General features: G+C 53.4%; 1 protein-coding gene across 1 annotated transcript in view; it reads left to right on the top strand.

The window, feature by feature from the left end:
• Glis1 (GLIS family zinc finger 1) overlaps positions 1–16,159 on the top strand; it is a 187,435-nt gene that overhangs the window by 164,049 nt on the left and 7,227 nt on the right. The window contains exons 4-7 of the mRNA XM_028788128.1: positions 4,461–4,622; positions 8,942–9,052; positions 11,718–11,850; positions 15,923–16,079. Coding sequence (XP_028643961.1) covers positions 4,461–4,622; positions 8,942–9,052; positions 11,718–11,850; positions 15,923–16,079 — 563 coding nt within the window. The remainder of the gene's footprint in view (positions 1–4,460; positions 4,623–8,941; positions 9,053–11,717; positions 11,851–15,922; positions 16,080–16,159) is intronic.

Raw genomic sequence — 16,159 nt, 5'->3', positions numbered from 1 at the left:
GGTTAAGGAGAAGGAAACAGGTTCCTAGCTGAGCATCTGGGTAGAAAGGTGGTCCCGTTAGCAGAAGCCATGCCGGAGTGCCCCATGACGAACAGCCTGGTGTCATATTATCTATGGTAGAAATAGCACAAGAGTGTTGTGTAAAGTTTTTCAGGATCAGAAATGCTGGAGCTCACTTGCTCCGCCGTGTGTGATCAGAGACAGCCCCTAGCTCCAGTTTCTGCTTTCCCTCTGCTTTCCCTGATGCTGGCTCATTCACTCTCTAGAACCCCAGTGCCCCTGCAGCTCCAGCTGCCAGTGCTTGCCTGCTCTCTCCCTGAGATGAATTTCTTGACACCTCATTTGTCAAAACCCAGGCATCAGGGCTCAGCCCCTCAGGAAGGCTTTGGTAATCCCCAGCCCTGCAACTGGAAGACCCCACATTCCACCCCTGAGAGCTCTCAGCAGCTACTGCTCTATGTGGGACAGAAAGGCATTTTGGGCCTTTGTTGTTGGAGGGTAGAGTATAGTGAGGGTATTAGCCAGGTGTGGGCTACAGAGGGTGAAAAGTAAAAAGAGGAATCGGTAGGGGGAAATGGGAGGACAGACAGACAGACACATACATGCACATGTACATGTACACAAACAACTCTATTAGAGGTGCAGCAGGCCAGAGACTGCCACTTAGCCTTGGTCTGGGACCTTAAGCAGTAGTGATAGTGACAAGATCAGAACTTGCTGTGTGTTATTTTGTTTAGGACTCCCATCTGGTAAGGTTAGTGGCATTCCCCTAGTTTACAAATAAACTGAGACCCACAGAGGAACTTGCCTGGGATCTCTCCGGAAGTGAGCAGCCAATAGTTGCCAGGATAGTCTGTAGCAGAGGCCATATCTACAATCAGTGTGCTCTGTGCCACTGAGCCTCACTCCCTCATCTGACTAGCCAGAGTTAGACATAGGGGACAGCATGCTATGGCAGCACCAGGCCCATTGGAGCCAGGCACAAAATTTGACCTGATGGTCACTCTCAGCCTCTTCTTTGGCTCTGACCTCATCTGACAGGCCACTCCCAGGATACAAACCCCTCCACTACAAACACAAGTGGAGTTGGGAAAGTTCCTCCCAACTGTTCCACCCCACTTAGGAGGTGATACCTAAGCAACAGAGGCATGTATTTGCTAAGGGGGAAAGGAAGGAAAGGGCCTTTGAGGCCTTGTGAACATATTAAGAAAAGACCTTCCGGATGGAGACTCCTGGCAAGTTCTGAGTTGTCTATCCACAGCTGATGTGTGGGCTGTATGAGGTGGGAGAGACATTTGGGGCCATCCTGGAAGACATTAACATAGATCCTGGATTTCTGAAAAAAATGTATACATTAAATTGTCAGAGTGGGAAGGGAAGATGTCCCAGGAGAGGTACCGTCTGAACAAAAGCAGGGATGGGGAAACAGGTGTTCTGAAGCCCAGACAAGCATCCATAGAGCCCTGGTGGGAAGGAGGCAAACTCATCCCCAGAGTCTAACAGGCTCTCACAAAGTGGAGAAAATACACAGTTGGGAGTTACTTGTCTCCTCCAGCAGCCTTTCCCCTAAACTAGTCAGTAAGCAACAGAGGGCCAAAGTGGATGCTGAGAAAAACCCTGTTTCTGCCCAGAGTCCTTCATCACACAGGGGTGAACTTGGCACAAGGCCATTGCTAGTGAGCAGGGAGACACTGGCCACTGTCTATTCCACATTCAGGATTTCCTTTTGTTCTGATAAAGCAAAAGGCTCATAACTAGAAACCCAGATTGACCCGACACAGCATGTACTGTGACCCACTTGCTATCTAAGGGGCCATTGTCTCTGACCTTGTCCTCGTGGCTGTGCAGGAAGTTCTGCCATAGCCTCTGCTCTTGGCCATGGGCTAAGTGGTCCTCTGTGACTGCAGCTGCTCTGCTCTGCCTCTTCTCCAAGTCCCACTTGCCACTAGCAGCCAAAGGTGGCTTCGTAAGTGCATACCTGGCACCATCCCCATTCCTCCCTGTCCCTTCTGATTCTCATAATTCATATATGACTCTGTCCCCCTAGTTCCCAGAGGGTGTGTCTGGCCCTGCCCACATCCCTGCCCCCAGTTTCCAGAGTATACATCTGATCCACCCTTCCATGATCTCCACTGTCCCTAGTGTGAACTGTAAACTTGTCAGCCTGTCATCTGAGCCGCAGGGCAGCCTAACTTTGACTCCCTACACCATCCTCCCCCAGAATTCCCTAGAGCACGAGTTATACACATGCAGAGGGGCTCCGTGGAGGACCTGCGGCCTTTGTATGTGCTGGAGCCTCAGCCTACCCTTTGTGGCCACTGTCCTGTCAGCCCACTGGGCTATGCTGTCATGGTGATGGGTTCCCAGGAGCATCAGTGGAATGAGTGAAGACATGAATGCTGGTATGAGCAGGAGGCGCATCTTCCACACCCCTTCCCATCTCTCCATGCTTGGGACAGTCCTCATTCACATGAGACATCTCATGTATGGGTCCCAGGCTGGCTGAAGGGACCAGTCTGTGCTACCACAGCCTACAGCTCTCTTGCTCTAACAGTTTGGCTATGATGTTTTCTGATGACATGTGTATCTCCTGTGTGGTCTTGTCCTCCTAGAGGGCAGCACCAATGTCTTGAGTTCCCTTGACATCCTGGTTAACCCAGCCTAGGCTAGAGCTGCTTTATCTAAATGAATGTCCCCAAGCTAGAAATTACCAGGCATACAGAGCCTCCCTAGATTAAGCTGACTACCTATAGGGACAAGAACATAAGCCAGATGGACCACGGGATCTTAACTCTGCCCCTAGGCTTTTCCAGACATGCCCCAAACTTGCCATCAGGTACTGCACCTTTAAAGTCAGCAAAGACATTAAAGAATAGGTGACAGCTTAGGGGAGAGGGAGACAACAGAACCTTCAGCAACTTCCTTCCCTTGAGGGGGAACCTAGAGGAAGGGTGTAGAAGAGCTGGTTTGGAGCCCTAGCCCTCAGGAAACATGGCCCTCTTTGTCCCCAGCTGCTTGCTATAGCACAGGGGGACCTAGTGCAGAGGGCTGGAGTCACATCTGTTCTAACCTGGGTTAGGTGCTCACGGCTGGAGTGTCAGCCCTGGACTTGCAGGAGGCTCCATCCCCTTCTCCTCAGTAGTCACTGGAAGTCAGCAAACATAGTCACTCTACCTAGGCTTTGACATCACCTTTGGCCTGTACCTTGTCTTTGCTGTGTCATGTGACCTTGGTGGGCAAGTCACTTCACTTTACCAATGTTTTTGAGAAGAGGACATTGATGTCAGGTGCTTCAGAGGGTTGTAACTAAAGACCAGCACCATGCTGGAGCAGTAGGTGCCAGCCACTGTGGACCTCCACCACACCCTGAAATACACATAGCCGGAAGGCCAGCTGCCATGGGCAGGCAGTCGGTGACACCACACCAAAGGCTGGAGTCTGCCGCTTCGCTCAGCCAGCCAGCCAGCCTCTGAGTTGGACTTTGAAGGCTGAGCAGGGGGTAGTTGGACAGTCAGGAGAGATGACCTTCCTTGCTGAGGGACATTCGTGAACAAAAGCTGTACAGGAGGCCAGGCAGAGAGGCAGGCAGGTGGGAGAATGCCACAGGAATAGAATGCTAGGTGGCAGCTCTGTAAGGAGGGACCACTGGATTCTGTTGGTATGTCGGGGCTCTAAGGCAGATATGTGGAGACCAGGGCAGGAGGCAGGGAGGACGTACATAAGTCAAAGGTATGGAAGAGAGGTCCAGGCTCAGCAGAGGCTGCAGGGACACACAGTTGAGGCCAGGGAGGATGGGCAGGGTGGGCAGAGGCCACATACTGTTCTTCCTGTCCCCACTGTGACTCATTTCTTCACACACTCATGCCAGGGACCTAATAGCCGTACTATCTGCTACACGTCCAGTACCTAGCAAGCAGCCTACTAGATAGTGGGCATAGGACAGCTAAATGACATGTGACCCAGTGACGCTTCCGTGGTCATGTGTGGTCACTGGTCTCACAACAGTTATTAAGGATGGCACCCTTTGGCATTCATTGTCATCTTTGTATTGTCCCTGATGGATAGCCACAGCCTCACTTGGAGAGGTGTAGATACATCAAGGGTTCAGGGGAACCCAGAGCCTCTCAGGGATGGATCCCTTCCACTCCGGGCTGGGCTTTCACTTTCCAGGGTCCCATGCTCAGACATACTGCCTTGGAGTTGCTAACTCGGGGTGCACAGCTGGCGCTTGTGTGGGTTGTTACTCCCAAGGTCAAAAGCAGAAAGGTCATCTTGTCCCACCTTAGCAGTCTCTAAGTCCGGCCACTTCATTATCCCTGAACACTTCTCAGGGGCAATGTTCCCAGAGGCTTAGGAAGGACAGCAGGTAGTTGGGCTGGTCCAGGAATGCATAGGGGGTGCTCTTTCTAGGTGGGTGGGTCCTCAGGGCTGAGGGCATCCCTCATCAGCCTCTCCTGCAGTTTGAAGGCTGCAGTAAAGCCTTTTCCCGTCTGGAGAACCTGAAGATCCACCTGCGGAGCCACACAGGCGAGAAACCGTACCTGTGCCAGCACCCAGGCTGCCAGAAGGCCTTCAGCAACTCCAGTGACCGTGCCAAGCACCAACGCACCCACCTCGACACGGTAGGTAGACCTGAATGTGGAGGCCCGGGTGGAGCAGGGATACACACAGACCCCTCTCCAGGCAGAGTCTCTCCCTGGACCTGCAGGCTCTGTCACTCAGGGCAGGTAACTCCGGGCAGGAGTGGGTGGGGTGTGTTCTTCGTATTGTAGGATAATTAGTAGGCATCCTTTCCACAAGTAGATAGATTTTTTCCATCATCCTCCAGTTGTAGCAAACACAGATGACATATGGCCATATGTCCTCAGTGAGGATGTAAAATGGGCAGACCAAACTTTACAAGGGCCTCCAGTTGAGATTGCCCTACTTGGCCCATGGGTACCAGCCCAGGCCCCAGGGCCTTTATGGGAAAGTGGGTGCCCTCACTCACTCCCACATACTTTCTTTGGCAGGCCAGATGCATTTGCAATCTGAGCAGACCACTTCCTGCTCTCCCACTCCTCACTTGGGGACAATACATAGGCTATCTTTCTCCTTTAAGGCGCTGTAGTTGGTGACACGTGAGATCCAGCATCTTGCCACAGCAGCCTGAACATCCAGTGTTGTGTTTCTTCCCGCCTCCCTGCCCTTGCTTCTATGCCAGGTAGCAGAGACCCACAGTGCTGTCCCAGGTCACTCCACACTACCCCTATGTGAGTAAGGACATCAGTAGTTAACACAGCACTTTCAGGATGTCCCTATACTGCCACCAAGGTCCCTGACCCATGTGGCACAGGAGAGAAGTGGCTTAGGGGTCCTGTGCGTGCTCACGATTGCATGGCTGACTCTGGCAGTAGTGACAGACTCAGTCTTCATGCCAGTCTCACAGGGAAAGTGGCATGTATCTTGGGAGGATCCCAACCCCGTGTGCAGTACAAGGCTGGAGTCTGCTGGAAGAACACACGTTTGGACTTCAGAGCAGTTCTCTGCTATGCTGCGTATGTTTGGGGAACTGGGATGGGGCTAGGCTCTACTTGATAGGTAAACCTATCCCATCCAGTACACAGATGAAGAAATGAGGGCCCGAGAGACTAACTGACATATTCCCGCACATTGGAAGCCATAAAACGGTAGAAGTCAAACCTAAGAAGACACAGCCCACCGATCTCAGCCCTGTATCTCCCAGCTGGGAACCCAGATTCAGAAAAGTCAGAGGAAAAATCACAGGAAACTTTGGAGCTAGGCCAGACCTTGGACTGTTCCCCGTCTCTCTTCCAGCCCCTTAGTATGACATACCTGCCACAGTTCAAGTGAAGCTCAGACCCAAGTCAGATCATTTCTGTGCCGATGACAGGCTAGGGGCAGAGCCAGATGCACAGTTGGCTGACGCCAAGCCCAGGGCTCTTTACTGGAAAAGCTTGAAGGGCTGTGTCTAAGCAGAAGGGACAGAATGGCAAGGGATAGTCCTGGTCCCCACTCTTAGAGACTGTGCTGTCAGTGGCTGAGACCTGAAGTAAGCTGTGGCTCTTCCAAGCCTCTCTCCTCGGTCACCTTCTCAGCTGTGGGGTCCTTGGCACTTGCCCTTGAGAGATGCAGCTTATACTACAGCACCCCTTAGATTTGTCTTGAAGAAGCCACAAGGCACCCAACGGTGCCTCTGCCCAGGCCTGGGGCATGTCCCCATGGCCTCTCTAGTTTCTGGTTCCTTTCTTACCCCTGCCCTTACTGTATTTTCCAGCCCTGCTTGATGAGTGAACATAGCCCCTGAGGGTCAGGCTCATACAAGGGGGTAACCATAAGGTTACCCCAGGCCTTCATCTATCTAAGAAGTCTCTGATGGGTCTGGGGGACACCAAGCCCCACTACACCCAGCTCTCTGCTTAGACAGCATGGGCAGCTCCTTGTTGCTGGACCATGTCCTAGCCCGCACCCCTCAAGTCAGCAGCAGGTCAGGCTCACACACAGGACCTTTCACAGAGACCCAGCCTCAGTCCCAGCTCTCCCTGGCATCAGAGAGCACAGGGCCCATGGCAGGAAGGCAGTTCTCTGGAGAAGGCAGGCTGCGGCTCTGACTTTGGCTCTGCTACTTGTCAGAAAGCTTGTAGTAAGAACTCCCCCTTACCTCCTGTACCCCAGTTTTCTTAGTGGTAAGAGGTCTGCCTCTTGAGAATAGAGAGTATAGCTGAGGTGGCCGATAAGAGGCCTGCATGCAAACCAGGCAGCCCTTTCTTTCCTAGTCTGTTATGTCAGCCAAATCCTGCCACACCAGTGTGGGATTGGCCCTAGTAGTCAGTGTTCCAGTGTGGGCCTCAGTTTATTTGATCAGACTATTTGGAGGCTCTGAGAGAAGAAAGTCCCCTAACAGAGAGGCACACACACCTGCTGGCTGTGACATCATCTGTAGAACTAGGGCAATTCTCATGGGTGGGTGTGGGACTCAGAGGGAACCAGAAGTGGCCAGTACTTAGCAGTGCTGTGTCCAGGAAGCCTTCAGAGACAGAACTGTCTCCCATGTCCAAGTCAGAGAGCTCTGTACAGACAAGGAAGAGTAGCCTTGTCGACACGAATAACACAGTCCCAGTCTTGGAGCTTGTATGGGGATTCCGGGCCTAGGGTTTGGCTGGTAGCTTGGGATAGCCACGGGGTTTCCTGAGGGCTCAAGGGAGCTAGGCCCAAGGAATGTTCTATACGCGTCAAGCCCTGGAAAAACAAACACAAAGATGGGGCTTGCTGCCCTGTTTCCAAGTGAGTGTGCCTGCTACACAGAGCTGTTTGTTTGCTTTTTGACCAAAGCGTGTGGATTTGTATCAGCATTCCCAAGGGACAAGGCCTGGGGCCAGCAGCTCAGGGGCAGGGCAGGGCTCATGGGAGAGTGTTCTGGGGTTGGGTAGAGCCCCTCAGTAAGAACGTGTGTGTGTGTGTGTGTGTGTGTGTGTGTGTGTTAGGGCGGAGGTTGGGTCTCATGTGAGGGGCTGTGTGAATGTGTAGGACTTGCATGCTGAAGTAGGTGGTGGGCAGTCCCAGGCAGGCCTCCCTTTCCCGCCCCTGCCTTCCTGTTGGCCTAGTCAGCTTCTCACCACTGTCTCTCTCTTTTTGTTGTTCTCCATTCTTTAACCTGGCAATCTCCGTGGCAGCTCCAAGGTATGGTTATGGTCGTCTCCTGCTTCTCCCCACCTGGACAGTGGGCACCTCTCCCAGCTTCCCTGCAGGGGAAGAATTGGCTTGAGGCTTATGGGTAGCTCCACTTGGTGTGTCTGACTGGGCATGGCAGTCCCTGGGGCTTACTCTAAGAGGTACCATTTCCTAAACACAGACTGCCGTCCTCTGCAGTTCCAGGAGGCAGTCCACATGCTTCAAATAGGAAGCCCTGTGAACTTCATGCCTCAGTAGTATCTGGGAGCCCCAAATACTGAAAGCCCCTGAGCTGTGAGATGCATGTAGGGCCATGAGTTGCCCTTTGCTGGTCGTCTGGAGCCTGGGCAGATTAGATGGGTCCCTCATTGGTACCGCAGAGGGACAGTGGGAAGACTGGCAGCACAGGTGGACAATGCGGCCTGTGGGAATCTCAGGTTAATCCAGAAGACAGGATCTGAGCAAGGGTAAAGAGGAGGTGACGTGGGTTGGTTGGGGTAGGAGGAGCATTGTGGGATACAAGGAGGACAGTGGTAGGAGGGGACCCCAGTCAGTGTCAGGCACTGACCCAGATCCTGACTATCAGAGGTCCATGGAGGGGTGCACAGAGACAGGACCATGGTTGCACTGTGACAAGAGTTCTGGAACTTTGCCTGGGAGGAGATTACAGTCTGAGAGGCAGGGGAGAACCTGAGGGAGGAGTTTAAACAGAAGCAAAGGGCTGGCTTAGAGTACCCTGTTGGTCTTCAAGGGCAGCAGGATGGTCATAGGAAATGGGTTTGGCCCATGCAGACAGCACACCCTTTGGGCCCCCCAGCTTGTGCTCTTTGAGGTGAACTCCCCCACCCCCAGTCACTGGAAGGAGGACCTTGCGTGCCGTGGCCCACGGTACCACTTGGACCTGCCTAACAGCCGTCATCCAGGCTGGCCCTGGGACATCCCCTCTTCCTCTCTTTATTCTCCTGCCCAGGACAACCTCTTGTACCCCTGCCCCACATACTGCTTCTGTGAAGCTATGCTAGAAAAACCTATAGGGTTCAGTAAGTCCCCTTTTGCAGACAGGAAGCAACTGGCCTGTACTCCCAACATGGTGGCAGAATGGGGACATGGCACCTCTCCTCCCCCAGACCACGTGACCTCCTGTTATCTGTAGCCTTCAGACTGCAGCCTGCCCCTTACCTACTCACCCTTCCCGTGGCAGGTCACATAAGGGACCTTTACCTTCAACAGTGGCCTCTTACCTATCCCTCATTCCCCTTTGATGTTACAGAAGCCATATGCCTGTCAGATCCCTGGCTGCTCCAAGCGCTACACGGACCCCAGCTCTCTCCGCAAGCACGTGAAGGCCCACTCAGCCAAGGAGCAGCAGGTGCGGAAGAAGGTAGGCGACCACAAGCACAGTCACATCCCTGCAGAAACCTCAAATCCCAGCCACTTGTGCAGCATCAGTACCCCATGTCTGTGTGCACAGCACTCTCTACACACATATAAATACCCATGGCTCTTCATCTGCCCATGTCTGCCTCCCACCCAGTATACCAGCCCACAACCCTGCCCCTATCACCCCAAGTTGATAGACATCCACTCACCCACCAATCAACCACTTAGCCATAGCACTGATACCCAGCCCTGGGCTAGGGATTGCGGGTATAAAACAAAATGTGAGGCAGACAAGAGGAAGCTCCTTGCCTTATGCTAATGATGACAACAAGGAGGTCACCTCTGGCACAGATAAAGGGTCTTGGCCCATCTGCATGAGAACAGAAAGGTCTCAAGAAAAAGCACCAGGAACCAGGAAGAGAAGGGGTGTGACCTCTGGTCCCACCTGCAGAGTCTGCCACTGCTAGCTTGGTGGCCCTTATGCCTCTCCCTGTTTCCTGTTCCTCGGTTGCTGGCTGGGCCATGGGTGCTGGTGAGGACTGAGTGACAGGGCACAGATTCACAAACAGAGAAGGGAAGGGGAGGGCACTGCCATGAGTGTGGACAGCCGAGTCAGGTAAGAAGCATGCATCTGGAAAGACCACGGCACACGCAGAACCAGTGTACTCTATACACAGATGGGCAGTCCCACGTGCTGGAAGCCCTGCCTAAGCTGAGCTGTGTCCGGCAGACATTTAGTGCCACGAAGGGGGACAGGACATGGCCTTGAGATACCCCTGGGGCTGTGTGGAAAAGGGGTGTTAGAGTGAGATGGAAGGCAAGGGGTCTGCACTGGAACAAGGGAAAGAATAGAAATGTCCCAGAATAAAATGATGGAGGCCCGGGCTGGGGGCTGGGGGGCATCAGGACCCCAGGGGACATATTGATGGTGGACAAGCTGCTAACCCAGTGGCTCAACTCAATGTATGTACTATATGTGTCATCCTGCAAGTGGCCCCTTGCTTATGTCCATTTCCCAGACATGAGAACGGAGTCTCAGGGTGTTAATGAAGTAGCCCAGTCATGCAGCCCAGAACAGAGAGCTGGAGTGCCAGATCCTGACACTGCCCTCTACAGAGGGGCCTCAGGGAAGCCAGGGATGGCTCGGGCTTCCGTAGGCTGGAACTAGGTGCCAAGGAGGCTGCTGTCCCCAGCACACTGGTGCCTAAGGACCAGAATCCTGCCCTGGTTTTCCCAGGCCCGTGCTTGGCTCACATGGAGCCCCCAGGGACCTGGGCTGCAGATCTGCAAACTTCCCAACAATAAGCATCCATTAGAGCCATCGGGGATGATGGATCTCTCTGGGTAAGGCGACCCTTGTATTATGACAAGCCCTTGGCAGCCCTGCTGCATTTTGGAGAGAATTAGAAATGCTTTTCTTCCTTAATTCTCCTCTCCTGCTGTTCCTAATCCGATCGACATTGCGGTCTGTAAGAACATGCCCTGGCCCTCCTTTGCCAGAAACTTCATTTACATGGAAAACAGCTGCTGGGTCGGGCGCTGAGAGCCCAGTGTGCGACTGGCATTGCCTTCCTCCACCTGGGAAGGTGGCAAGCCCCTTGGGCCTGACTCTCAGCTGCCCAAGAACACGGCAAGGCTCCGGCTTCCTCAGCACCTGTTTTGACCTGGTAGAGTGAGCATTTGGACAGAGCCTTGGCTCTTGAGTGAGCTTTGGGATTCCCTTGGAGAAGGGTCACCTCCCATGCTGGTCCCCTTGTCACCCCATGTCTTGAGAGCCCCACCCTGTCTGTTTTAGCTCCACCTGGAGAAGTATAGATACCCCAAGGTGTCCCAGGTGTTGTTGGCCAGATCCCAGCCAGGCTTCACTGCTGGGCAGACAGCTCCGGTCCACACGGCAATCCACTGGGCCACTGCTGTGACCCTGTGGGAGTCATGCAGTTGGAGCCCAGCCAACCCTACCCACAGTGCTTCACAAATCATCTTCTCAGTCATTGACTCACTCCCAGCCACAACTGCAATGGTAGAGGCAGTCACCGCTGCAGAATACAGGCAAGGTGTGAGAGCCAGAGCAGTTATTTACCCACTGACACACAGGCAGTAAGAGGTGGCATGGAGCTGGGGACCAGCCCTGGAATCTTTCCATTGTCTCTCATAGTGACAGGGAAGATGGATGGAGAGATGGGTGAAGGGACGGTTGCTAAGCAACATCACTCCTACCACCACAGGTTGCCCTGATGGGAGCTGCAAAGGCCCATTAGTTGCACTTGACCATCCCTCCCAGGTTATGCTGAGGCCACACCTCTAAAGCTGACCCCTCAGGGACCACAAGGAGACCCTTCCCAAGAGACACAGGACCCCAACTGGAGCCTGAGAGGCTTCCCTCCCTCCTAACCTGGCTCAGTGGGCTAAAGGTATGCCCAGCCTTTCTGGCATTGCTTCCTCCTCAGAACAGCCCCTAGTAAAATCCTTGTACGTCAAATCCTATGCTGACGTCTCTTCTCCAAAGTCCTTACTGTGTCTATTAGCCCGCTTTCCCCATGTGGTACACTAGTACCGCAAAGATGGCCCTGCCTAAGGCCTCTGCCTGTCCTGCCTTGTCCCCTGAAGCCAGGGTTGCCTGTGGGCGGTGACCTGACACCCACCCTTCCTCACCTCTTGCCTCCCAGCTGCACACGGGCGCAGATCCAGAGGCTGACCTTCTGTCCGAGTGTCTGGCACTGCAGCAGCTCCAAGCATCCACACCTCTGCAGGCCAGCAGAGGGAAGAGCAGCCAAACCCTGAGCCAGGAACTACTCCCAGGTATGTTCGCATGAGGCAGGGCCTGGGCACAGCCAGTGGGCCTTTTCTCTGCCAGGCATCCCTCAGGAGGACTCCGACACAGTGTCGGCCCCAAGGGCATATGGGTAAGACTTGTTGCAGGGTACGATGTCTCCTGAACTCCATTGCTTCTGCCCCACCCCCACCCCTGCACTTTCAGGATGTCTTCTCACAACTCTTCTAAGTAGGTAGATGCTCATGAATAACTCCCCGTTGCCATAAGATGGCGCCCACTCCCCCTTAGTCTGATGGAGGCCTCCTGGATGCCCTCTCCCCCTCTTCCTTCACCATGATGGCTCTTACCCTGCTCTCAGAACCTGCCTCCTTATTCCCTTCCTCTTGGAAGTCTTCGTTGGGGCTGTCAGTTTCCCTTCTGTCCCCCTACCAGCCTGTAGTAGGGAACTCCTCTGGAGAAAGCCTGAGTCTGCCTCATCCCCGAGTCAGCAGCACCCAGCTTGGAAGACATGCAGAACCAGGCTTGGGGGACATGTGGCCCTGTCTGAAATAACTGTGAAAAGAATCTACCCCTCCGAGTGTAAGCCAGTTCTTCCTTGTGGCACGTCTACCATAATGAGGCACTCCAAGAAGCAAGCACCCAACCAGCCCCAATCTGGACTTAAGGTCTTGCTCAGTACCCAGACTCCTTCAGAAAAGAAAGCTGAGGCTTTGAGAGGGGTGGGCAACTTAGCCAAAAGCACAGCATACTCACTGCTGAGCTCTGTGGCCCAGCATAGGGCACTCTGGGCCTGACCCTGAAGGCCCGTTTGGGCAACGCTCATAGCCAGTGGTCCAGCAAGAACAGCAGCTGCTGGCTGCAGGGCATACTCAGGACATGGCAAGAGTCTTGGCTTCATGGCTTGGGAACACTGCCAGCTGCGGGCAGCATGGCCTTTAGATTCAGCGGGAGGTTCTTGGGCTGTGTCTTCCACCCCTGAGGAAACCACAGCCTCAGAGCAGAGAGCTCAGTTGCCCTCTGGGATTTCTTGAATTACTCCAACCATTTAAAGCATTTTTTATTTTCTAATTATATTCTTTCCCCCAACACTGAAGTAGTATCAGACTTTAAAACATGTCAGGGCCCTTACCAGATAGCCTTGGAAGAACAGGTTTTCACCCATCTGCAGGCCTACTGTGTGTGGGTGCCCCAAGGTTCATACAAGGAGAAAGGATGCACACACCCCAGCTAGGTACCCCAAATCCCAAAACTGTAGGGCTAAATGGGTCAGGAAGGAGCTTATTCTCTATTGCTGGGACCCCAAACTGAGAACTCCAGAGAGGGCCTCCCACTGATGGGGGCACAGCTGCCTGAGGCCCTGGCTCCCACAGCCCCCATGTGTCTACCTTGAGAGAACTCACCAGGCAAAAAGAACTAACCCATCTAGATCAGCAGCAGCAGGTCAGCCCAGGAGCCTCTTTGTCCTCACGGAGGGCCAGGGACCGCATTAATTGTCTCTCTTAACAGATGGCATCTCATCCAGTCCCCAGCTACAAGCTACATTACTGAGAAACAAACCCGCCAGGACATACTCTGGTGGAAGGCCTCTGGCTGGTATCATGCCTGCCTGCCTGCTGCCTAGTATGGATGAGATCAAGTCTTCCTCAGTGCCCCTCCTGTGCCTGCTGTAAGGACAAAGCTGAAAATGCACCCCAATGGCTATTCAGGACATATATCTGCTTCCCACTGCTCGCTTCACATGGGGACTGCCTCCCTGAGCCCAGACTGTGTCTCTGAGGCCATTCTCTTCATTGGATGTCTCCCATAGCTCTGTTAAGGCCATCTCACACAGTTCTTCATATCTGCTATGGTACTGGCCTCAGCTCCCCAACCCAGCAAGAAGCAGGAAGGATAGCCTGCCAGGCGCTCCCTGGGGCTGGGCTGCACAGAGACGCCTGAGCCACAGTTGAGAACAGATGTTAGGCCAGAGGTTAAGTGTTCATGGCTGATGATTGATGTTGCTGCTTTACAGCCCAAAGTGGTGTGGTCTGGGGAGACTTCCATGGCCCTTACCGTCTGGCGATTCTTCTATTCCATCCACTGTCCATGTGCATGCTCTGTCACTGCCATTCATCTAACTGGGATGGTAAAGACAAGGGCATCAGCCAGGACAGCAACAAAGGCAGGGGACAGATTCTAGGAGGGTCAGAAGAGTCCAAAACTGAGGGGGCGAGGGAGCGATGATGTAAGCTTGTCACTGCCTGCTCTGGGAGGGGACACTTACCTAGCCGGCATGTCTTCAGCCCCACAGGGTGCCATGACAAGTAGTGAGGATGTGAGAAGTGGGTGTCAGCGTGGTGGAGGGACCTATCAACATTCCAGCCTTCCCAGCTGTCAGGACCTCAAAATTGATTCAAGATGGCAGGCAAGGGGGTACTGAGGAGAGTGCACAGCAGAGCAGGCTGAGCAACTCTAGACCATGCTGCTCCCATGACCTTCCCCTCCAGGTACCACCTGACCAAGGCAGGAGGATGCATGGCCAGGACAGGCAGCAGTGGGTGGGCAGCACTGCTGACCCTGTAGGACACAGCACTGCTGACTCTGGCCGTAGGGTTCTCAAGGCAGGGAGGCAGCACTGGGGAGGACAGCCACAGGGTGGTCGCTCAGCTGACATCTCTGCCTCAAGTAGGCAACCTCTCCATTTGGAGTGTGATGTTCAGGAGTCTGAGTTTCTAAACTGTCAGATTAGGCATATGGAGAAGCTTGGCACATAAATATCATAGTTACTAACCATGATGTCCTAATAATGAGACTTTTCTTAGTGCTAGCTAGCCACAGTCACCTTGGGGTCTTCAAGGCAGAGTGCTGCTATCCGATATCATAGCTCTTTGATGCTGCCTCAGGCCTGTGGCCCAGCCCCATTGAATGCCCTGATAATAGCCTCCTGTAGGTTCTGGTCAGAATGTCTGATCTAGGATGACATAGCCTTAGAATACTAAGCAGCTGAACTCACCCTGAAAGAAACCTGGGTATTCTCAGGCAAGACCTTAAGTGGTCTTAAAAAGCTTTGAGTGCAAGTTCCTGACCCAACCCCCTTACAACTAGAACATTTAAGAAGTAATAGCTGGCAGGGGGAGACTGGCCAGCCAGTGGACATTGCACCAGCACTGCTGAACGCATAAGGGAAAGAAAGTCCTTGTCACCTTGATGCAAGAATCCATGTTCTTGGTCTCAAGAACATTAATATTTCCATCAGATAAGCATACTAGGTTACAAGAGGGCAAAACTGGTCCCATTAGTTTTCAGGTGAAGTAGGGAGCATCTGAAACTTTCTGCCCTGGAGCTGGCAATGTGATTCAGTGACAGAGGTCTTGCCTAGCATGCATGGGGACCTAGATATTATCTCCAGCACCACAAGATAAAGTGCAGGCCTTCTGCCCGGAGGAGGGGCCATCCTCTACTGACAGGGGCTCCTTGGCAATACTGCCTTCTATGGTTCCCAGGCCCTCAGCTGGAACTCTGGACCAACATGTGACTCTGACCTAGAACTTTTGGTCTGTTAGCCCAACTGTGTGACTCCCGTCCTTGAGTGGGACTCTCCTGTAGGATACACAGCCTGGATAACTATCCATAGTAGGTCTTCTAGAAGCCTCCAGAGTCAGCCATTCCTCTGCAGATGGTCATGGTAGAGTCCCAGGCTCTTCCTGCCCATGTCTGCAGAGGCAAGGTTTAGTTTATGCAAAGGAAGCCGGGCTGTCAGAAGGTTCTACCAAAGCCCTGAGTTTCTCTCTCCAGTTTAAGGTTCCCCTGCTTCTGGGGATACAGAGCCATGCCCTGCTTTTCCACGATAGCCCCATGGAGATTTGAAGCAGCTCACTCCAAACAAGTTTTCCACACCACACCTCTGACAGTCCTCCACCATCATCTCTGTCATTACAGTTGAGGTGTCGTCCCCCACCTCAACTCTGTCAGCCACTATCTGAACCAGTGATGCCATCACTGCTCTCGGTGGAGTGTCCTTCTTGTCATTCTCTGCATAAGCAGATAGTCATGACTCCTGAGATGGTCTTACCCTTACAAGTGGCCAAAGCCCAGTAACATGTGTTTGGTTCCTTGCAGGTGTGTATCCTGGCTCTGTCACCCCACAAAATGGGCTTGCTTCAGGCATCCTGTCCCCCTCCCATGACGTCCCTTCCAGGCACCACCCACTGGAGGTCACCACTGGTTCCCACCATCACCTGTCCCCTCTACCCACAGCTGAGAGCACCAGGGATGGGTATGTATGGCTAACTAATCATCAGGGACCACTCCTGAGCACTTGAGTGGACAGGCAGGTGAGCCGCACACCTGAGCACT

This window comes from Grammomys surdaster, unplaced genomic scaffold (genome assembly GCF_004785775.1).
Source record: "Grammomys surdaster isolate TR1022 unplaced genomic scaffold, NIH_TR_1.0 100, whole genome shotgun sequence".
Lineage (NCBI taxonomy): Eukaryota > Metazoa > Chordata > Mammalia > Rodentia > Muridae > Grammomys > Grammomys surdaster.
Note: the sequence above shows the minus strand (reverse complement) of the source record. Positions and strands in the feature narration are given on the sequence as shown.